Source organism: Ammospiza nelsoni, chromosome 1 (genome assembly GCF_027579445.1).
Source record: "Ammospiza nelsoni isolate bAmmNel1 chromosome 1, bAmmNel1.pri, whole genome shotgun sequence".
NCBI classification, from domain to species: Eukaryota; Metazoa; Chordata; class Aves; order Passeriformes; family Passerellidae; genus Ammospiza; species Ammospiza nelsoni.
This window is the reverse complement of record NC_080633.1, coordinates 153,914,266-153,935,780: the sequence shown is the minus strand read 5'-3', so window position 1 is coordinate 153,935,780 and position 21,515 is coordinate 153,914,266. Positions and strand designations below refer to the sequence as shown.

The 21,515-nt window shown below is 51.1% G+C and overlaps 4 protein-coding genes and 3 pseudogenes across 4 annotated transcripts; 3 read left to right on the top strand and 4 right to left on the bottom strand.

Annotated features, from left to right (window-relative positions):
* Nucleotides 1–634: 634 nt before the first annotated feature.
* Nucleotides 635–2,742, bottom strand: LOC132075282 (feather beta keratin-like). The gene is made up of 3 exons (XM_059475583.1): nucleotides 2,704–2,742; nucleotides 1,148–1,280; nucleotides 635–984 (listed from the first exon to the last, which is right to left on the bottom strand). The coding sequence occupies exons 1-3, from the start codon at nucleotides 2,740–2,742 to the stop codon at nucleotides 635–637; spliced, it is 522 nt and encodes a 173-aa protein (XP_059331566.1).
* Nucleotides 2,743–3,108: 366 nt separating this feature from the next.
* Nucleotides 3,109–3,771, top strand: LOC132075208 (feather beta keratin-like). The gene is made up of 2 exons (XM_059475451.1): nucleotides 3,109–3,226; nucleotides 3,416–3,771. The coding sequence occupies exons 1-2, from the start codon at nucleotides 3,109–3,111 to the stop codon at nucleotides 3,769–3,771; spliced, it is 474 nt and encodes a 157-aa protein (XP_059331434.1).
* A 2,699-nt stretch (nucleotides 3,772–6,470) lies between these two features.
* On the bottom strand, nucleotides 6,471–7,166 carry LOC132075123 (feather beta keratin-like; annotated as a pseudogene).
* A 2,471-nt stretch (nucleotides 7,167–9,637) lies between these two features.
* On the bottom strand, nucleotides 9,638–10,377 carry LOC132075046 (feather keratin B-4-like; annotated as a pseudogene).
* Nucleotides 10,378–13,211: 2,834 nt separating this feature from the next.
* Nucleotides 13,212–13,860, top strand: LOC132078578 (feather beta keratin-like). The gene is made up of 2 exons (XM_059480818.1): nucleotides 13,212–13,273; nucleotides 13,452–13,860. Exon 2 carries the CDS (start codon nucleotides 13,483–13,485, stop codon nucleotides 13,858–13,860), a length of 378 nt encoding a protein of 125 aa, XP_059336801.1. The 5' UTR covers nucleotides 13,212–13,273; nucleotides 13,452–13,482.
* A 3,190-nt stretch (nucleotides 13,861–17,050) lies between these two features.
* On the bottom strand, nucleotides 17,051–17,751 carry LOC132074968 (feather beta keratin-like; annotated as a pseudogene).
* Nucleotides 17,752–20,351: 2,600 nt separating this feature from the next.
* LOC132080397 (feather beta keratin-like) lies at nucleotides 20,352–20,963 on the top strand. The gene is made up of 2 exons (XM_059483549.1): nucleotides 20,352–20,396; nucleotides 20,589–20,963. Exon 2 carries the CDS (start codon nucleotides 20,616–20,618, stop codon nucleotides 20,961–20,963), a length of 348 nt encoding a protein of 115 aa, XP_059339532.1. The 5' UTR covers nucleotides 20,352–20,396; nucleotides 20,589–20,615.
* The last annotated feature ends 552 nt before the right edge of the window (nucleotides 20,964–21,515 follow it).

Below are 21,515 nucleotides of genomic sequence, written 5' to 3'. Positions count from 1 at the left end.
ATCCGAATCAGACCTGTCCATGGTTGTGGAAATGTTCTCCCGTTGGTCTTGCTTGAGCAGGGCAGTTGTACCACTTGCGCTCCAGAGCTCCTGCCCAAGGGGTTGATGTTTTTTCTCTCTTGGCTGGTAGGCTTCATGGTCATGCCCAGGAAGAGTTTGTCAAGTGTGCATGGGCATGTAGAAACATTTCCATTCTTGTGCCAAGGAGAGAATTAGTGTGTCAAAGACTTTGGTGTAGCAGCTGCAGGACATGTGGCATCTTCTGTAAGATGTCCCTTCCTGTGCTTCCTTTGCCTATTACTTATAACTAATTTGTTATTAATTGTTTTAAGATAGATGTAAGCAAAAGTGTTGTTGCTCTGTTCAACATACTCCCAGGGGCTTGTCCAGCTCTAGAATGTGGTGGGTGAGGATTTGAGACCATTGTAACACAAAAAAAAAAAGGAGGCGTGCCGGATTTAAAGTAGGAAAATTTTATTGATGTGAAAGAATGAAGAATGAAGAGACAGGAAAGAGAAGTGGAAATAATCTGTTGTGAGGTGAGAACACCATGACCATCAGCCAAGGTGCGTTGCTTGCAGGAGCTGTTGCCAGAGGCCAGAGCTGGTGGTGTCAGGGGTGGTGCTGAGGGCCCTTAGCAGATGTAGCCATAGCCCCTTCTGCCATAGCAGCCCAGGCCTCCCAGGCCGTAGCCAAAGCCACCAAAGCCACCAAATCCCCCAGAGATGGGCTGTCCCTGCACACTGAGCTCAGTGCCCAGAGCAGCGGAGGAGGTGGATCCGACGGCGGTGTTCTGGGGGAAGGAGGTCATGATGGGTCCTGGCAGGGTGACCAGCACAGGGGAAGGGTCGATGATGACGCGGGAATCCTGGCATTGCAGGGCACAGGGCTCGTTGCAGCTGTTGGCCAGCGGGGTGGGTCCGCAGGGACTGCAGCGGTTGTAGCAGGCCATGGGTGTGGTGTGGAGGGTGCCTGGAAGAGAGAAGGGTGAGGCAGGGCAGGGGTGTGGGGGTGTGAGGGGTGATGGGGTTTGGGGTCTGTTGTAGGGCTGTGGGGAGGCATGAGGGCCGCTGAGACTGGGGAGTTCTGAAAGACAGAGGCAAGGGGCAGAGGCAAGACGGTCAGCGGCATGAGGCTCACCTGGTTTTCAGCAGGAGGAGAAGGCTTGAGGAGAAGTGTGTGAGGGAGAGAGGCTCTGGGCCGGCTTTTATGCTGGTTCTGAAGGGGCGGGACAACCTTGTCCCATGGCCTTGGGGTATTTTTGAGGCAGCAGCTCTTGGCTGTCTCAGCCTGGTGAGTCATGAGGTGAGGAGTGTTTTCCTTTATGCAATTCTGCAATTCCATGTCCTGCTCTTGAGTGTGTGTCCATCTGACCTTGGCGGCAGCTTTAGGGTTAGTGTTGGTATTTGGGTCAATCTGATTCTTCCGCGTGTCTAAGGAGGGCTGAATAAACAAGCAGAGCCCTGGAGATCTGCAATGTCATCAGTGAGGTCATTTTGTGGCACTCGTGTGCTGTGGTTTGTGGGTGCCTTGTGAAGACTGGGACTCTGTTCTGTGCCACTGTATGTCCATCAGTCATTGTGCTGCACCCAGGAATGCTGAGGGAGCTGCTGATGTCCTGGGAAGGTCACTGTGCAATAACTCGGCAGGATTCCAGTGCATTTGAGAGCTTCCTAATGAATGAAAGAGAGCTCCTGGCCTTTTGTCTTGAATGGGATCAAGGGAGAGGATCCGGCAAAGCCGAAGCTGTTCAGGCTGAACTTGTTCCATTTGGATTTCTGCAATCCACACAACAGCATACACTGTCATCTAGAGCATATTCCTTGACCTCATTCATGAATCCAATAAACAAACAACAACCCCGTGTTTGCCCAGGCTGGGCTGTGATGTCAATTCTCTTATTCCGCATTCAAGCCACAAGGTTTCATAATTTAAAACCTCCAAGTCTTAATATTTTTTTCCTGTTTGTAACAGCTAATTGTTACTAATGGATGATCGGTGAGCTCTTCCTCCCTCCTATGTCATGGTGCTGGTGTTCCTACGTGGAATTCTGTGATTCCAAGCCATTTTCTTGAGGCCTGACTTTGATAGCAATATTTAAATGCAAGTATTAGAGGTTAAATGCTGGTGTTGATGGCCTTGTCAGGGCAAGGTGAAGACGTGACCAAAGCCGCCTCATCAGTGAGGTTGCCCCAGGGCTCTCACGCTCTGTGGTTTGTGGGTGCATTGTGAAGATGGGCCCCAAACCATCACAGCTCTGTCAGGCTGGTCTGGTCTTTGCAGGAGCGCTGCTTGCGAGGGTCTGTTCCCTTCATCCCATTGTTTCCATCCCCACCATGTTGCCGTCTCTCCAGGTGTTGTATTCCAGACCATCCCAGCTGTGGATGGGGAAGCAATCCTGTTGTTTAGGGAGGATCCCATTCTGCCCTAAGTTTTCTTTTTGGTCCATCCATAGTGCTTGTCTCATCTGGGCTCAGCAAGGTCACCCTGTGGTGTCACAGTGCTGGGCTCTACCTGACACATGGAAAGGGAAAATGGTGAAGGGTAAGGAGAACAAGACATGAGGAGAACAATTCCTCAACCATTGATTAATCAACCCTTTGGCCAACTATCTTTTGCTGCAAAAAATTCCACCAGTTCCCAAGACAGGATTAGGAAAATAAATAAAAGCAAATTGAGGGCAGTGTCCATCCTTCCACCCACCACTTCAGGAACTACACAGTAGAACAAGAAGTTGGACATGGTTGACAAAGAGCAACTCAGGGAGACCAAGACAATGATGGAACTGGAGCAGCCTTAAAATGAGATGAAACTAGGGACCTGGAATTTCAGGCAGGAGACAAAATGCAAATGGGAGATGTTGTCAGTAGGCCATGGCAAAACCTAGTTAAATCCCCATTTCTCCAAAGCTTTTGTTGAGTCCTCTGCATGTCCTGACACTTGCTATCAACAAGATATTGGTTATTAATTCTCTCAACTAAGAGGTTATGCCAAGGTCAGATGGACACAGCCCAAAGGGAAAGAACACAGAATTGCAGAGTTGCAGGAAAGACACTCCCCAACTCATGACTCACCAGGCAGGGCCAGCCAAGAGCTGCTGCCTGCAAAATGCCCCAAGGCCATGGGACAAGGCTGTCCCGCCCCTCCAGAACCTGCATAAAAGCCAGCCCAGAGCCTCTCTCCCTTACACACTTCTCCCGACACCTTCTCCTGTGCAGACTACAAGGTGAGTCTCAAAACCCCTGACCCTCCTGCTCTTGCACCCCTGGCCCTTCTTTTCCAGCACATTCAGCCCCAGCCTCAGCAGCCCTCACACCTCCCCACAGCCCCACAACAGCCTCCACACTCCCTTACTCTCCTGCATCCCTGCCCCTCACATCCCCAGTTCTCCCCCTGCCTCACCCCTCTCTTCCAGGCACACTCCACACCACACCCATGGCCTGCAACAGCCTCTGCCGTCCCTGCGGACCCACCCCACTGGCCAACAGCTGCAACGAGCCCTGTGCCCTGCAATGCCAGGATTCCCGCGTCATCATCGACCCTTCCCCTGTGCTGGTCACCCTGCCAGGACCCATCATGACCTCCTTCCCCCAGAACACCGCCGTTGGATCCACCTCCTCTGCTGCTCTGGGCACTGAGCTCAATGCCCAGGGACAGCCCATCTCTGGTGGATTTGGTGGCTTTGGTGGCTTTGGCTATGGCCATGGATTTGGCTACGGCCTGGGAGGCCTGGGCTGCTATGGCAGAAGGGGCTATGGCTCCATCTGCTAAGGGCCTCAGCACCACCCCTGATACCAACCACCCACTCCCTGGAACTCATCTCAGGCACTGAGGACTCCTCTCTGGGTCATGGGCCCTCCTTTCAAAGGGGCTCAGAACTTTCAGCTCCTGCTGTCAGGGCACCAAGCAAGGCAGAAGCCAGGAATGCAGCCCAGGCTGCCTGCAAACATGGCCCATCTGCCTCGGCCTCTTCTCCTCTCCCTGCTCTTTCCTTTCTGCTCTCTCCTTTGGCTCTGTCCAGTCCCCTCTGCTTCAAACACTTTCTTCTAGGTCAGAGACCTCCGGGCCCCTCTGGTGGGCTGCTCCCACTGTGGGCAGGAAGTCCTTGATGCTCTGGCCAAATGTGCTGCAAGCAAAGCACCTTGGCTTTTGGTCACCCTGATTGTACCTCAGCCCAATTCCCTTTCACTGGCTCCTCCTGATTTTTCACTGTTTTGTCTAAATAAAATTTTTCTTGCACCACAATTTCAGATGTCTGTTTTCTCTATGGATTCATGATAAACTGGATGTAAAACTCTTTCCCTTGTGCTGTGCCACAGGAGAGCAGGAATCCGGAGTCCAACTGTCTTCTGGAAAAGTTTAGGTTGGTTATTAAGGAATCTTCCTTCGTGGAGAGGGTTTTCATTGGTGTCACAGACTGCCCAGGGTAACTGTGGAGTCACCATCCATGCAGAGATTGAATATCCCTGGAGATGTGTCACTTGGGGACACAGGTTAATGGTGGCTTTGGTAGGGAAGAGGGAATGGTTAGACTTTGTGTTTAAAATTTAGCTCTTCTGCAACAAAAATATTTTTAAGATGGTATCGTTTAGCGGTGGATTTTGTAGCCCTGCTTTAAGAGTTGTACTCAATGTCAAGAGGCTTTTCCATCAGAACTGACTCCATGGGTGTGGGTGGCAGCTGTGCAAGGGAGCAGAGGCCAAAGGGGAGAGGCAGCGCAGGAGGGGTGAACCAGACCTTTGGGGTCTTGAGTTGTGGCAAGTGCTGAGGGGTGAGGCCAGTTCTCTTGGAGGATTTCCCTTGAGGAAATGGTGCTTGGCTGAGCTGTGTGTCTGCCCTGTGCCAGTGACTCAGCCTGGGCATGAGGAGAGAGCTGTGGCTGCTGTTGAACACAACCCTTTTGTGTTGTCAAAGTCTTTTGTTATCAAAGTCTCGGGAAAGACTTTGATATGCCTTCCCCTTCCATGCTCCCAGAGCAACTGAGCAAACCCAGGCTGCCTGAGAGGGCAGTGAGTGGCCTGAGAGTGGCTGTGGGGCCAGAGGCTGGAGATCAGTGGCCTAAAATGCAAATCCAAGCAAGTCTCAAGGGAAGTAGGTCCAGAATTTTATCCATGAGGCCAACCCTGTCCATCCTCCTCCAGAAAGGTCTGGGCAGTGGGACTGTTGTCCCCTCAGCAAGCAGGCAGGTGCTGGAGTGGCTGAGGCACCACTTGGTTGTGCCACCGGTCAGAGGGAACTGGAGACTGAGGGTTAAAGGCATCTCCTGAAATTCAGGAGAGAAAAATGTGAAGTTCTGCATCTGGGCACGAATGGCAATGGGCCCCAGGTCATGCTGGGGGCTGAGAGGCTCAGTAGGATCTTTTCAGAACAGGACCCTGTGGTGCTAGTGGAGGACAAAGGGACCACAAAATCAGAATCCTTCCCTTTCCTGGAAAAGACATCACCAGAATCCAGGATCAATTTCAGGCAATTCTTGCCCTGAAGTTGGGAGAGGTGGCCTTTCCTCTCTTTAGAGCACTGGCGGGGTGGTGTGGGCAATTCTGAGCTGTCCAGGGAAAGAAGCACGAGGGCTTAGTGAAACAAGACCAGATCAGAACGACCAAGCCACTGAAAGGGCAGGAGAATCATTCCTGGAGGTCAGAGAGAGCTGGGACTCCCAGGAGGCAAGGCAGGTAGGGCAGGGACGGCAGGGAACGAAGTTGAGGGAGCCTAGTGTTTTCAACAGTGCACCCAGGAGAAGGAAAGGAGGGAAGGGAAGAAAACAGATGGAATTCCCTGGGGAAAGAAGGCAAGAATTTTTGAGTGTGAGAGTGGTCTCAGAGAGAAAAAGCTGATGGAATCTCTGCTGGGAGAACCAAACTGAGCTGGCCAAGGTGCTGGAAATGCTGTTCTTGCTGGCTTTCATTCAGGAGAGGGAAATGAGGCACCTGTATTCCAGAGTTCATGCCCAAGTGGATGATGTGGTTCCTCCTGTTTGCTGGGTGGGTGCAAGAGTCCTGATGGGGAAGAGAGTATTTCATGTGTGTGCTGGCACAGAGAGATTGTACCAGAGCCATGAGCAGGAGAGCATGGATGTGTCAAAACATTTGGGGCAGTGGGTCCTAGGCTTGTGTCACGTTCTGGAAGGTTTGTCCTTGTCCCCTCCTTCCAGTGTCTGTCTTGGTTATTGCTGGTGGTGACATCTTACCTAAGAGAGGTGTTCTGCTTCTTTTCCATCCATGCCAACGGCCTGTCTGGCATTATATTTGGTGAGGGTATGAAGCCATTGGAATTCAAAAAGATGACGAGCCATCTCAGACTTTGACGCAGGAAAACTTTATTGAGGGAAAAAATGAAGACAGGAGAAAGAACTAGAAGGAATCTAGTGTGAGATGCAAGTAGGGCAATGATCAGCTAAGGTGATTTGCTTGCAGAAGCTGTTGCCAGAGGCCCAGGCACATTGTGGATGTCAGGGGTGGTGCTGAGGTCCCTTAGTAGTTGTAGCCATAGCCCCTGCTGCCATAGCAGCCCAGGCCATAGCCATAGCCCTGCCCATAGCCGAATCCACAGCCATAGCCAAATCCACGGCCATAGCCAAGGCCGTAGCCAAAGCCACCAAAGCCACCAGAGATGGGCTGTCCCTGGGCATTGAGCTCAGTGCCCACGGCAGCCGAGGAGGTGGATCCGACGGCGGTGTTCTGGGGGAAGGAGGTCATGATGGGTCCTGGCAGGGTGACCAGCACAGGGGAAGGGTTGATGATGACATGGGAATCCTGGCATTGCAGGGCACAGGGCTCGTTGCAGCTGTTGGCCAGCGGGGTGGGTCCGCAGGGACTGCAGAGGCTGTAGCAGGCCATGGGTGTGGTGTGGAGGATGCCTGGAAAGAGAGAGGGTGAGGCAGGGCAGGGGTGTGGGGATGTGAGGGGTGATGATGCAGGAGGGTGATGGAGTGTGGAGGCTGTTGTGGGGCTGTGCAGAGGTGTGAGGACGGCTGAGGCTGGGGCTGGGGGCGCCACCAGAGAGGGGTGAGAGGTGCAGGAGCAGGAGCATCAGGGGCTTGAGTCTCACCTGGTTGTTGGCAGGAGCAGGAGGTGTGAGGAGAAGTGTGTGAGGGAGAGAGGCTCTGGGCTGGCTTTTATGCTGGTTCTGGAGGGGTGGGACAGCCTTGTCCCATGGCCTTGGGGCATTTTGGTGGCATCAGGTCTTGGCTGGCCCAGCCTGGTGAGTCATGAGTTGGGGAGTGTTTTCCTTCATGCCATTCTGCAATTCCATGTCCTGATCTTGATGCTGTGTCCCTCTGACCTTGGTGGTAGCTTTAATAAATTAATATTTGGGAAGATTTGATTGTTCCATGTGTGTCAGGGAGGGGTGAATGCACAACCCAAGACCTAAAGATCTACAATGTCATCAGTGATGTAATTTTGTGGCATTTTGTGCTGTGGTTTGTGGGTGCCTTGTGAAGACTGGGACTCTGTTCCATGACACTGGATGTCCATCAGTCATTGTGTTGCACCCAGGAATGCTGAGGGAGCTGCTGATGTCCTGGGGCGGTCACTCTGCAATGGTTTGGCAAGATCCCAATGCCTGCAAGCCTTTCAGGATGGATGAAAGAGAACTCATGGCCTTTTGTCTTGAATGGGATCAAGAGAGTGGACATTGAAACTGAAAGGCTGTTCCGGCTGCTGAACATATTCCAGTATTATGATTCATTTGGATTTCCCTAATTCACAAGACAATGTCTTCTGCCATTTAAACTGTATTCCTTGACCTTGTTATGAAATTCACTAAGGAAACAACAAACTGGGCTTGATCCCTTTTTTCCCAGGCCATTTGTGACATCAATTAGCTGATTCCGCATTCAGGCCACAAGTTTCATAGCTCATGACCTGTAATTGTTAACATTGTGTTCCTGTAAGCAAATAATTACTAATGAACAGTCAGTGAGCTCCTCTGTCCTTCCCTGACAAGGTGAGTGCGTGTCTTTGTGGAATTGTGCAATTCCATATCCTGCTCCTGAGGCCCTGTCCACCTGTGGCAGTAACTTTTAATTACAAATACTAAGAGGTCAAATTTTTCTGTTGGTGGTTCATGTCAAGGAGGGCTGAAGACGTGACCCAAGCTTTGGAGAGGTGGGGTGTCATCACTGTGGTCACCCCACTGCCCTTGTGTGTTGTGCTTTGTAGGTGCCTCCTGAAAAATTACCCCAAATTTTTCACAGTTCTGATAGACTGAACTGGGATTGGCAGCTCTCCCAAGGAGGAGGTGTTGCACCTTCCATTGTCTTCCATCCCTCCAGTTGGCAGAGGCTGACCTCAGACTTCACCTTTCAATTTGGACATGCTCAGTGGGTGCTTGGGGGACAGTCTAGCCTCAGAGGTTTTGATATTTTTGGTCGTCCCTTGAGCTGAGTGCCAAAGGCTGAGGCCACTTGTGATTGTTGGTAGGAGGATTTGGAGGTTGACCAGGGTTGTTAGAGACAAGCATTGCATGATCCTCGACAGCACAGGCAAGTCCCAGTGGTCTCAGTGCCCAGGGTAGTGGACTAAGAAAAGTGTGAAAGTCTGAGGCCAGTGGCTTGTGGTCATTGTCCCAAAGTCCAGATGGTAGCAAGTCCCCAGTGCTGAACCCTGGCCCAACACTGAAAACTTGACTAGTTCTGGACATCAGGGCTTCAGCAAGGCGTTGTGTGCAATTCTTTTCTCCCCAGTGTGAAAATGAAGCCAAATTAGTGAATTATTAAATAGTGACCAGTTCAGAACCACTGAGATTCCACAGGGGTTGGTGGATCATTCCAGGATGAGAAACTGGGAGAGCTGGGACTCCCAGGGGATGATGGGGGACTAGGGGGTGCCATCAATGTGCGCAAATTACTGATGGCAGAGAATGAAGGTGAGGGAACCTGACTGTTCTCAGTAGTGCACACATGCAGGACAAGAGGGCAAGGGCAAAGGGAAAACATATGGAATTCCCTGTACAAAGAAAGCAAGAATTTCTCATTTTGAGGATGGTCATAGAGCGGAAATGGTGTTGGACTGCTGGCCCTGGGAGATCCAATAGTGAACTGTCCATGGTGCTGGGAATCCTGCTCCCGTTGGTCTTGCTGAAACAGGGAAATTGAAGCTCTTGCACTCCAGATTTCCTGCCCAAGTGGAGGATTTTGGGTCTCTTATTGCTGGAAGGGTTCAAGAGTACTGCTGGGGAAGAGAGTTTGTCAGGTGTGTGCTGATACAGAGCGACTTGACCAGAGGTGTAGCCAGGAGAACATGGATGTGTTCAAGGCATTGGTCTATCAGGTGACGGGTTTTTGTCATGATCTGGAAGATGTCCCCTCCTGTGCTTCCTATGCCAGATGTTTTTATTAGTTGTTTTGACGTAGTTGTGAGGGAAGGTGTTATTGCACATAGCTCAAAGGCCTGTTGAGGCATAGAATGTACTTGGTAAGGATGTGGGACCACTGGAATTACAGAAGAACATGAGGCGTATCAGGCTTTGATGCAATAAGACTTTATTAAGGCACAAGAATGAAGAGACGGGAGAAAGGAGAAGACGGGATCCGGCGTGAGTTGCAAGTAGGACAAACACCAGCTGAGGTGCTTTGCTTGCAGGAGCTGTTGCCAGAGGCCAGAGCTGGTGGCGTCAGGGGTGGTGCCGAGGTCCCTTAGTAGTTGTAGCCATAGCCCCTTCTGCCATAGCAGCCAAGGCCGTAGCCATAGCCCTGCCCATAGCCGAATCCACAGCCATAGCCAAATCCACGGCCATAGCCAAGGCCGTAGCCAAATCCACGGCCATAGCCAAGGCCGTAGCCAAAGCCACCAAAGCCACCAAATCCGCCAGAGATGGGCTGTCCCTGCACACTGAGCTCAGTGCCCACGGCAGCGGAGGAGGTGGATCCGACGGCGGTGCTCTGGGGGAAGGACGTCATTATGGGCCCTGGCAGGGTGACCATCACAGGGGAAGGGTTGATGATGACGCGGGAATCCTGGCATTGCAGGGCACAGGGCTCGTTGCAGCTGTTGGCCAGCGGGGTGGGTCCGCAGGGACTGCAGCGGTTGTAGCAGGCCATGGGTGTGGTGTGGAGGGTCCTGGAAGAGAGGGGGATGAGGCAGGGTCATGGAGATTTGGGGGTTGTGATGGGTGATATGGGAGGGTGAGAGAGTGTGGAGGCTGTAGTGGGTCTGTGGGGAGGCGTGAGGGCTGCTGAGGCTGGGGCTGAGTGTGTTGGAAGAGAGGGCCCAAGGGGGCAGGAGCAGGAGGGTCAGGGTTTTGAGACTCACCTTGCTGTCTGGACTGGCGAAGGAGAAGGTGTCAGGAGAAGTGTGTGAGTGAGAGAGACCCTGGGCCAGCTTTTATGCAGGTCCTGGATGGACGGGACAGCCTTGTCCCATGGCCTTGGGGCATTTTTGAGGCAGCAGCTCTTGGCTGGCCCAGCCTCGTGAGTCATGTGGTGGGGAGTGTTTTCCTTTCTGCAATTCTGCAATTCTGTGTTCTTCCCTTGAGGCTATGTCCATCTGACCTTGGCAGAACATCTTAATTGTGAGCTTTGATGACCATCACCTCGTTCTTTATGGTGTGTGTTAGGACATGTAAAATACTCAGTCAAATCTTAGGGTAATTGGGGTGTTGTCAGTACGGTCATTCCATGACATATTGATGACATTCTCAATTTGCATTCTTGTCTCCTGCCTGAAAGAACTCCCAATTTCGTCACCTTGTCCTCATTTGGAGGATACTCCTGTCCTGTCATTGTCATGGTGTCCCTGCAGCACTCTCAGTCAACCATGTCCATGTCCTTGTTCCACCAGGGATCCCTACCAGTGTTGGGGACCAGGACAGTCCACTCCCTCAACTTTCCAAAGCTCAGGCACATGGGTTGCAAGAGCGGATTAGTCAAAGGATGCAGAACTGTGCTTCTCATGTGTCCTGTTCTCCTTGTCCTTCAGCATTTTTCCTTTCCACCGTCACAGATGAGATGAGCGCTATGGATCAACCAACTCAAGACTATGGGGTGTGGGAACTCAGCACATCCCTCCGGATGTCCAGAGTTGACAAAGACCCCGTCAGGGGGATCAGAGACCCCTAGCATTCTGCCCAAAACACCTGGTGGCTTGATTTTGATCCTTCCAATGATTGCCAGCTTGGCATGGAGATGTGAAAGCCACACAGGTTTGAATGGTGTAAAAACAAGGTGTTCACAGTGTGAAAATGTAGGTTTTAAGATTTTGAGAATATAGGGGTTATGGAGACAAGATAGAAGAATCAAGGCGTGTCTAGTCCTTCTTCTTTCTTCTTTTTGTTCTCCATTTTCTGCTGTGATGTAAGCACTTGGAGATTAGTTTAGAATAGAAGTGCACTGTCTAACATAGGTGATAAGTATTGGGAATTAAAAGTAAATATGATATACGTAGTTTGTAGTATAAAAAGATGACACTGCCTCAAGGGCAGGCAGAGTGCCTGTATCTGCCTTGCTGAGCAGATCTCGGCTGGGCAAAAAGAAAATTTTGTAAATAAGAAGTAATAAACAACCTGAAGACTGAAAAAAGCGAAGAGTCCAGACTCATTCTTCAAAAGCGCGGGCAGCCTCAAAACCATCCCACGCATTTCGAGACAGAGACAGACAGCCAACCCTAGAATGGGGAGCATGGGAGGCCACCCTAAATCGCAGGGATTGATTTCCCACCTCCAGCAGGAAACACTGGGAATGTTGGCAACATGGTGGGAATGGAGAGAACATCACGGAAAGGGCAGTTCCTCACAAGCAGAGCTCCTGCAAAGCCAGACAATCCTGACAGAGCTGTGATGACTCGGGGCCCCATGATACAATGACTGGCAGTGTTTAAGGGTCCCCAGGATGAGGAAAGAGATGAGAATTTTGACTCCATGTTTATGAAGGCTGATTTATTATTTTATGATGTATACTACATTAAAAGGAAATTATATATTAGACAACTCTAAAGAAAAAGAGAAAGAAGATCTCAGAAAGCTAGAAAGGAATGAATAATAAAATCTTGTGACTGACCAGAGTCCCGACACAGCCGGACCTGTGATTGGCCATTAATTAAAAACATGTCACATGCTGGGCAAACAATTCTCCAAATCACATTCCAAAGTAGAAAAACATGGAGAAGCTGAAGGTTCCCAGCTTCTCAGGAGAAAAGATCTGAGCAAAAGGATTTTTCAGAAAATATGTCTGTGACAACAATGCACCCAAAAACCAAGACACACCAGTGCCATGGGGTGACCTCACTGATGACACCTCGTCTGTCCAAGGCTTTGGACATGTCTCCAGCCCACCATGACATCAACACCTGCCTTTAACCTCTAAGGCACTTAAAATCTGCCGCCAAGGTCAGGTGGACATGGCTTCAAAAGAAGGACATGGAGCTGCAGAATTCCACAAAGGAATGCCCGCACCATGACATAGGAGGGAAGACGACTGTGCTGACCAACCACCAGTAATTACTGGGTTGTGCTAGCAGGAATGGATTATTAAGATTAAAAGGATATGAGATATGAAAAGTGATGGGATGAATGCGGATTAAAGGCAAGAACATCACAGGCCTGGGAAAAAAAGGATTAGGCTGAGTTGTTTAATGGATTTCTTAATGAGGTCAAGGAATATGCTTTAAATGACAGAGTACAATGTCAAGTGAAGATGAGAAGTCCAAATGGACCATGACACCAGAACAAGTTCAACCAGACCAGCCTCTATTTTTCCAGATGTTTTCTCTTGATTCAGTTCAAGACACAAGGCCATGAGATCTCTTTAATCTGTAGGAACACTCATAATATTTCCATGTTATTGCAGAGTGACCTCCCCAGGACGTCAGCAGCTCCCTCAGCATTCCTGGGAGAAGCACAATGACTGATGGACATCCAGTGGCACAGAAAAGAGTCCCAGTCTCCACAAGCACCAAAAAACCACAACACATGAGTGCCACAAAATGACATCACTGATGATATCTCAACTCTGCTGGGCTCTGGTTGTTTATTCAGCCCTTCCTGACACACACGGAACAATCAAATCCACCCAAATACCATGTCTCACTTCAAAGAGGCCGTCAAGGTCACAGACTCACAAGGACACAGACTCAAGAACCAATCATGACACTGCTAAATTCTATGAATGAAAATACAACTCATGACTCATCAGGCTGGGCCAGTCAAGAGCGGCAGCCAAAAAAATGCCCCAGGGCCATGGGACAGGGCTGTCCCGCCCCTCCAGGATCAGTATAAGAGCCGGCCCAGAGCCTCTCTCCCTCACACACTTCTCCTGACCTCTTCTCCTTCTGCTCCTGCTGACAACCAGGTGAGTCTCAAGACCCTGACCCTCCTGCTCCTCCCTCCCTTGGCCTCTCTCTTCTAGCATGCTCAGCCCCAGCCTCAGCAGCCCTCGCACCTCCCAACAGCCCCACAACACCCTCCAAATTCCCTCACCTTCCTCCACCATCACCCCTGCCCTGCTTCACCCCTCCCTCTCTTTCAGGCACCCTCCACACCACACCCATGGCCTGCTACAGCCTCTGCAGTCCCTGCGGACCCACCCCGCTGGCCAACAGCTGCAACGAGCCCTGTGCCCTGCAATGCCAGGATTCCCGCGTCATCATCAACCCTTCCCCTGTGCTGGTCACCCTGCCAGGACCCATCATGACCTCCTTCCCCCAGAACACCGCCGTCGGATCCACCTCCTCGGCTGCCGTGGGCACTGAGCTCAGTGTGCAGGGACAGCCCATCTCTGGTGGCTTTGGTGGCTTTGGTGGCTTTGGCTACGGCCTTGGCTATGGCCGTGGGTTTGGCTATGGGCTGGGCTATGGCTGTGGGTATGGCTATGGCCTGGGAGGCCTGGGCTGCTATGGCAGAAGGGGCTATGGCTACAACTGCTAAGTTCTCTCAGCGCCACTCCTGACACCAACCACCCACTCCTTGGAACACACCCCAGGTGTTGCAAATGCCTTGCTGGGCCAAAGTTGTCAACTGGCTCAGGACTTCCAGCTTTTGCCCTCAGGGCACCAAGCAAGGCAGCATCCAAGGGCCCAGCCCAAGCTGCCTGCAAACGTGGCCCATCTGCCTCCTGCTCTTCTCTCACTCCCTCTCAGCTCTGTCCAGCTCCCTCTGCTGCAAATCCCTTCTCCCAAGCCAGAGACCATTGGGAATCTTCACCATCAGATTGCTTCTACTCTGGAGCAGGAAGGCCTCGATGCTCTGACCGAACCACCAGCAATCAAAGGAGTTCAGCTGATGGTCGCCCTACTTGCATCTCAGACCAGCTCCCTTCCTCTTGCCATTCATGATCTCTTGCTCTTCTTTTGCCTTAATAAAATTCTTTTGCATTGCAGCATTGTTATGTCTCCTTTTCCTTCATGGACACACACTGGCACAGTTTGCTGTTCCCTTGGATACCACAAACCCTTCACTTGCGTAATCCTATGCCTGGATACACTAAGGCAGATCTATCCCTGCCTCTGACTCAAGCTTCTCCTGGGCCACGTTTTCACATGGCTACACAGCTGTTGGTCCACTCCCTTGCTATATCTTTAGCTCTGATACAGATCCACGATACTCTGCAGCCATAATTTTTTCTGAAAAAACCTTTCCTTAGGATTTTTTCTCCTCAGAAGCTGGGAGGCCTCAGGAACAAAATGTAAACAATGGTTATCTGCTGCTGTGGAATGCAACAGGTGGATCTTTGATTGGTCTCATAGAGTTGTTTCTAATTAATGGCCAATCACAGTCAGCTGGCTTGGACTCTCTGTTTGAGACACGAGCCTTTGTTATTAATTTCTTCCTTTTGTATTCTTAGCTAGCCTTCTGATGAAATCCTTTCTTCTATTCTTTTAGTATAGTTTTAATATAATATTTATCATAAAATAATAAATCAAGCCTTCTGAAACATGGAGTCAGATCCTTGTCTCTTCCCTCATCCTTGGACCCCTGTGAACACTGTCACAATACTCCAACAGTAAATTTTACCCTTGAGGCTCCAGAGCTGAGCACAGAACTCCAGTCTCACCAGAGCTGAGCAGAGGGTCAGAATTCCCTCCTCACCTGCTGCCCACACTGTGGCAATGAACCCATGGCATGGGCAGTTTCTCTTTGTCATGTTCACATGGCCAGGGCATGTCCAATTCTTCATCCACCAACATCCCAAGTCCTTCTCCTCAAGGATCTCAGTATGGATCCAATATCCATTACCGAGATTGCTCCAATTCAGATTTAGGATGCTGCACTTCATCCTGTTCACCTTCATGACAATCACACCACCCCAGCCTGTCAAGAGCTCTCTGGATGCCATCCCTTCCCTCCAGACAATCAACCACACTGCTCACTTTGATGTCATTCTCATTCTTGCTGAGGGGATACTCAATTCCCTGCGCCTGACAAAGATGGGAAGTGGTAATGGTCCCAATACGAGCCTCTGTAGGTCACCACTCATCCCTGTTCCCCTCACAGACATGGAGCTGCTGACCACAACTGTGAGTGACACCATCCTGTCCATTTTCCACCCCACAGTTGATGTTCCAGCTGTCAACTCCACATCCCTCCAGGTCAGAGATAAGGATGTTGTTTGCCACAGGAGAAAGATTTTGCACAAGTCCATGTACATGATATCAGTTGCTCTTCCGTCATTCACCAGTGCTGGAACTCCATCAAACTTTTCAGGAAGAATTTGCCCTTCATGAAAATGTGAGCAGCAACAGGGGTGGGGTGAGCCAGGCCTTTGGGGCCTGAGATGTGGCAAGAGCCCAGAGCTGAGGCCACTTCACTTGGAGGATTTCCCTTGAGGAAATGGTGCTTGGCTGAGCTGTGTGTCTGCACTGTGCCAGTGACTCAGCCTGGGCATGAGGAGAGAGCTGTGGCTGCTGTTGAACACAACCCTTTTGTGAAGCCTTCAAGACTCCTTCCCATTCTACACTCTGACAGCAGCTGAGCAGGTCCAGGTTCCCTGAGGGCACAGTGAGTGGCCTGAGAGTGGCTGAGGGGCTGAGGCCAGAGGTGTCTGGTCAGTGGCCAAAAGTGCAAATGGAGATGAATCCCCAGTACTGCAGCCCAGGAGTTGGATCCGTGGGGCCGACTCTGTTCAACATCCTAAACAATGAGCTGGGCAGTGTTGTCCCCTCAGACACGTAGCAATCTTAGAAATGGGTAATAGATAGATAATGAGTTGATTGAGAGAATGCCCAAGGAGGACTTGGGGTGTCAGTGGATGAAGAATTGGACATGCCCTGGCCATGTGCATTCACAGACCAAAACTCCTCCATGTTCTGGGCTCATCATCACAGCATGGGCAGCAGGTGAGGGGAGATTCTGACCCCTCTGCTCTGCTCTTCAGAGGCTGGAGATGTGTGTTCAACTCTGGGAACCTGAGGATATGAAAGATACGGGCCTGCTGAAGCAGAGCTGTAGATGACCCTGGAAGATGATGAGGCTCAGGAGCAACTGGTGTCCAGCTAAAGTGACAACAAGACTCTTACATGGTTTCTATTAGAGACAGGGGTAGACCTGCATTAGTGTATGCAGGCCTGGGATCAAGCAAGGAAAGTCTGGAATGCACCAGAAAGGCAAAGTGTGCCTGTGTGTGTCAGTGAAGGAAAGGAGACATCTGAGGCTGTAATGCAAGAGAACTTTATTGAGCTAAAAGAACAGTGGAAGGTTGTGAGCATCCACTGGGAAAGGGAAGGGCAAGTAGGGGGTGCAAGGAGGGTGACCATCAGCCAAGATCCTTGGCTTTCACTTTTGGCTAGAGCACCAAGGCCCTCCTACCCCACAGTGGGAGCAGCCCAACGGAGTGCCAGTGCCTGAGGGTCTCTGGCTTGGGAGAAGGGTTTGTCTGGAGGGGACTGGACAGAGCTGAAGGGGCGATGTAGAGCAGGGAGTGGGAGAAGAGCAGGTGGCAGATGGGCCATGTTTGCAGGCAGCCTGGGCTGGGCCCTTGGCTGGTGTCTTGCATGGTGCCCTGAGAGCAGGATCTAGAAGTTCTGAGCCAGCTGACAGCCTTTGCCTAGAGATGCATTTCAGTGCCTGGGAAGTGTCCCAGGGACTGGTTTGTTGGTGTCAGGGGTGGTGCTGAGAGAACTTAGCAGTTGTAGCCATAGCCCCTTCTGCCATAGCAGCCCAGGCCTCCCAGGCCATAGCCATACCCACAGCCATAGCCCAGCCCATAGCCAAATCCACGGCCATAGCCAAGGCCGTAGCCAAAGCCACCAAAGCCACCAAATCCCCCAGAGATGGGCTGTCCCTGCACACTGAGCTCAGTGCCCAGAGCAGCGGAGGAGGTGGATCCGACGGCGGTGCTCTGGGGGAAGGAGGTCATGATGGGTCCTGGCAGGGTGACCAGCACAGGGGAAGGGTTGATGATGACGCGGGAATCCTGGCATTGCAGGGCACAGGGCTCGTTGCAGCTGTTGGCCAGCGGGGTGGGTCCACAGGGACTGCAGCGGTTGTAGCAGGCCATGGGTGTGGTGTGGAGGGTGCCTGGAAGAAAGGAGGAGTAAAGCACGGCAGGGGTGTGGGGATGCAAGGGGTAGTGATGGAGTGTGGAGGCTGTAGTGGGGCTGTGGGGAGGCGTGAGGGCTGTTGAGGATGGGACTGAGTGTGCTGGAAGAGAAGGGCAGGGGTGCAGGAGCAGGAGGGTCAGGGGCTTGAAACTCACCTGGTATTCAGCAGGAGCAGGAGGAAAAGGCGTCAGGAGGAGTGTGTGAGTGTGAGAGGCTCTGGGCCGGCTTTTATGCTGGTTCTGGAAGTGTGGGACAGCCTTGTCCCATGGCCTTGGGGCATTTTTGAGGCAACAGCTCTTGACTGGCCCAGCCTGGTGTGTCATGAGGTGGGGAGTGTTTTCCATTCTGCAATTCTGCAGTGTCATATCCTGCCCTTGAGTCTGTGTCCATCTGACCTTGGAGGCAGCTTTAGAGTGAGAGCTGATCTTTGGGTAGATTTGATTGTTAGATACATGTCTGTGAAGGCTGAATAAACAAGCAGAGACCAGCAGAGGTGCAATGCCATCAGTGGGCCTTGTGTGTTGTGGTTTGTGGGTGCCTTGTGAAGACTGGGATTCTTTTCTGTGCCACTGAATGTCCATCAGTCATTGTGTTTCTCCCAGGAATGCTGAGGGAGCTGCTGATGTCCTGGGAAGGTCACTCTGCAATAACCTGGAAATGTCCCAGTGCCTGAGAGTTCCTCCTGATGGATGAAAGTGTGGTCTTGCTCTTGTGTCTTGAATTGAGATTGAGATTGAGATTGAGATTGAGATTGAGATTGAGATTGAGATTGAGATTGAGATTGAGATTGAGATTGAGATTGAGAGAGTATCTTGGAAAGTAGAGGCTGTTCAGGCTGCACTTGTTCTCATGTTATTGTCCATTTAGATTTCTAAAATTTACCCACATGCCACTCTATCATTTAAAGTGTATTTCCTGATCTCATTGAGAATTCCAATAACCAACACCAAATACAGGCCCATCTCTTTTTTCCCAGCCTGGTGTGTGCCATCAATTTGTTTATTCTGTGTTCAGTCAAAGAGTTTCATAACTTATATCCTGTAAATGTAATGTTTTGTTCCTATTAGCAAAAAGGACTAATTACTAATGGACAGTTAGTGAGTTGCTCCTTCCTTCTCTGTCATGGTGCTGGTGTTCCTTTGTGTGATTCTGCCATTCCGCATCCTTCTCTTGAGGCCGTGTCCATCTGACCTTGGTGGCGGCTTTCAAGTGTGAGTATTAGAGGTTAAATGTTGGTCTTGATGGTTTATGTCAGGATGGATTGAAGATGTGACCAAAGCTTTGTGGAGATGCCATGCCATCAGTGAGGTCACCCCACAGCACTGGTGTGCTGTGTTTTGTGTGCGTGTGGTGAAGAGGGACCTCATTTCCTCATGGAGCTTCTCATAGAATTCACGGAATTCACAGAACTCACAGAATTACTGGGTTGGAAGAGACCGTCAAGATCATCTAGTCCAAGTCATACCCTAACACCTCAACTAAACCATGGCACCGAGTGCCACATCCAGTCTTGTTTTAAATACATCCAGGAATGGTGACTCCACCACCTCCCCCGGCAGACCATTCCAGTACTTTATTGCTCTTTCAGTGAAAACTTTTTGCTATTATCCAACCTATATTTTCCTTGATGCAGCTTGAGACTGTGTCCCCTCATTCTGTTAGAACCTGGTGGCAGAGACCAACCCTCATCTGGCTACAAACACCCTTCAGGAAGTTGTAGAGTGATAAGGTCACCTCTGAGTCTCCATTTCTCCAGGCTAAACAACCCCAGCTCCCCTTTTTAGGCTGCACTAATCTTCACAGTTTTTCTGGAGGGGAGCATCTGCACCTTTGATCATGTTCTTTTCCTCCCTATCTTGGCTGCATCTCTCCAGGCTTGTCTACATTCATGGCCTTTGCCATTGGAGATGGGAAAGCAATCCGTATGACTTGGGCAGGTGTCCTGTGCTCCTCACAGTCTGGTGTGGGTTCATCTGTAGCTCTTGTCTCAGCTGGGCCCAGCAAGGTCACAATGTGGGATCCCATTGTTGGGCTCTGCCTGACACATGGAAAGGAAACCTCATGGAGGAGGAGGAGAAGAAGCATGAGGGGAACAATTAGTCATCTATTCATTAGTCAACCCTTCAAACCTATATGTCTGCAGCGTAAAGATAAGGATGTCCTGTGGGACTGGTTTAAGGGCTCAATAGAATTCCAGGAACTTGACACTGGTTGCCATTTCCTTGTCAAAAATAGCATTCGACCTTGTGATCCTGCTGGAGCATAAATGGATTGTGAGGTGGCCATTGATCCTCTGATGTAAAAAGCTCCAGCAATTACTGGGAGAGAATTAGGAAATATGTAATAACAAAAGCAATACAAGAAAGGTGAGGAAGATGAGGAAGTCAACTGCCTTGTCGTGCACTACTGATGAGCTGCAGAGTACAACAAGGGCATGGATATGGTTGACCAAGAGCAGTGCCAGGAGACCAATGGGACAGGAGTGCCCTTAAAACAAGAAATTGACAGAGCTGAAGGATCTTTCAAACAGGAGCAAAGAAGGCAAATGGGACATGGTGTCATTATTCCATGGTGTGTCCTCATCGATGACACATCAGTTGGCCTAAGGGTTGTTTGAATCTTCTACATGTCCTGAAAGGCAGCGGCAACAAGAAAATGGTCACTAATTCTTGCAATTAAAAGCTGCCGACAAGGTCAGATGGACACAGCCTGAGGGTCAGAACATGGAATTGCAGAATTGCAAGAAGGAAAACACTCTACAACTCATGACTCACCAAACTGGGCCAGGCAAGAGCTGCTGCCTCAAAATTGCCCCAAGGCCATGGGACAAGGCTGTCCCGCCCACCCAGGACCTGCATAAAAGCCGGCCCAGAGCCTCTCTCCCTCACACACTTCTCCTCAAGCCTTCTACTCCTGCTCCTGCAGACAATCAGGTGAGTCTCAATCCTCTGACCCTCCTGCTCCTGCACCCCTGGGCCCTCTCTTCCAGCACGCTCAGCCCCAGCCTCTGCAACCCTCACACCTCCTTACAGCCCCACAACAACCTGCATACTCCCTTGTCCTCTTCCATAACTGTCCCTCGCACTCTGACACCTCCACCCTGCCTTAGCCCTCTCTCTTCCAGGCACCCTCCACACCACACCCATGGCCTGCTACAACCGCTGCAGCCCCTGCGGACCCACCCCGCTGGCCAACAGCTGCAACGAGCCCTGTGCCCTGCAATGCCAGGATTCCCGCGTCATCATCGACCCTTCCCCTGTGCTGGTCACCCTGCCAGGACCCATCATGACCTCCTTCCCCCAGAGCACCGCCGTCGGATCCACCTCCTCCGCTGCTCTGGGCACTGAGCTCAGTGTGCAGGGACAGCCCATCTCTGGGGGATTTGGTGGCTTTGGCTACGGCCTTGGCTACGGCCGTGGATTCGGCTATGGGCAGGGCTATGGCTATGGCCTGGGCTGCTATGGCAGAAGGGGCTATGGCTACAACTGCTGAGGGACCTCAGCACCACCCCTGACACCAACCACCCACTCCCTGGAACACACCCCAGGCGTTTAGGATGCCTTTCTGTGCTAAGGCTTTCAAATGTGCTCAGCACATCCAGCTTCTGCTCTCAGGGCACCAAGCAAGGCAGCAGGCCACACTGCCTGCAAACATGGCCCATCTGCCTCCTGCTCTTCTCCCACTCCCTGTTCTGCATGGACCCTTTGGCTCTGTCCTGTGCCCTCTGGACAAACCCCTTCTCCCAAGCCAGAGACCCTCGGGCACCTCCACCATTGTGCTTCTCCCATTGTGCAGCAGGAAGTCCTTGATGCTCTGGCCAAACCTCCGAGCCAAGGGGCCTTGGTTGGTGGTTGCTCTTCTTGTACCTCAGCCACGCCTCTTCCACTTACTGCTCAGGACTTTTACTCTTCTTTATGCTTCAATAAAATTCTTTCGCATTGTACATTGTGAATTGTCCTCTTCATGGGCACACGCTGCCACACTTTGCTCTTCCCTTGGATCCCACCAACCCTTCACTTCCTTGATCCCAGGCCTGGATACACA

What these genes read in the sequence shown, in the direction of transcription:
- LOC132075282 (XM_059475583.1), bottom strand. Translation starts at nt 2,742, where the DNA reads ATGTCCAACTTCTTGTTCTACTGTGTAGTTCCTGAAGTG. An exon ending in ACTGTGTAGTTCCTGAAGTG is followed by an intron (nt 1,281 to 2,703) that starts GTGGGTGGAAGG and finishes AGGCTGAGACAG; the next exon opens with CCAAGAGCTGCTGCCTCAAA. An exon ending in AAGCCTTCTCCTCCTGCTGA is followed by an intron (nt 985 to 1,147) that starts AAACCAGGTGAG and finishes CTGCCTCACCCT; the next exon opens with TCTCTCTTCCAGGCACCCTC.
- LOC132075208 (XM_059475451.1), top strand. Translation starts at nt 3,109, where the DNA reads ATGCCCCAAGGCCATGGGACAAGGCTGTCCCGCCCCTCCAGAACCTGC. An exon ending in TCTCCTGTGCAGACTACAAG is followed by an intron (nt 3,227 to 3,415) that starts GTGAGTCTCAAA and finishes CCTCTCTTCCAG; the next exon opens with GCACACTCCACACCACACCC.
- LOC132078578 (XM_059480818.1), top strand. Translation starts at nt 13,483, where the DNA reads ATGGCCTGCTACAGCCTCTGCAGTCCCTGCGGACCCACCCCGCTGGCC.
- LOC132080397 (XM_059483549.1), top strand. Translation starts at nt 20,616, where the DNA reads ATGGCCTGCTACAACCGCTGCAGCCCCTGCGGACCCACCCCGCTGGCC.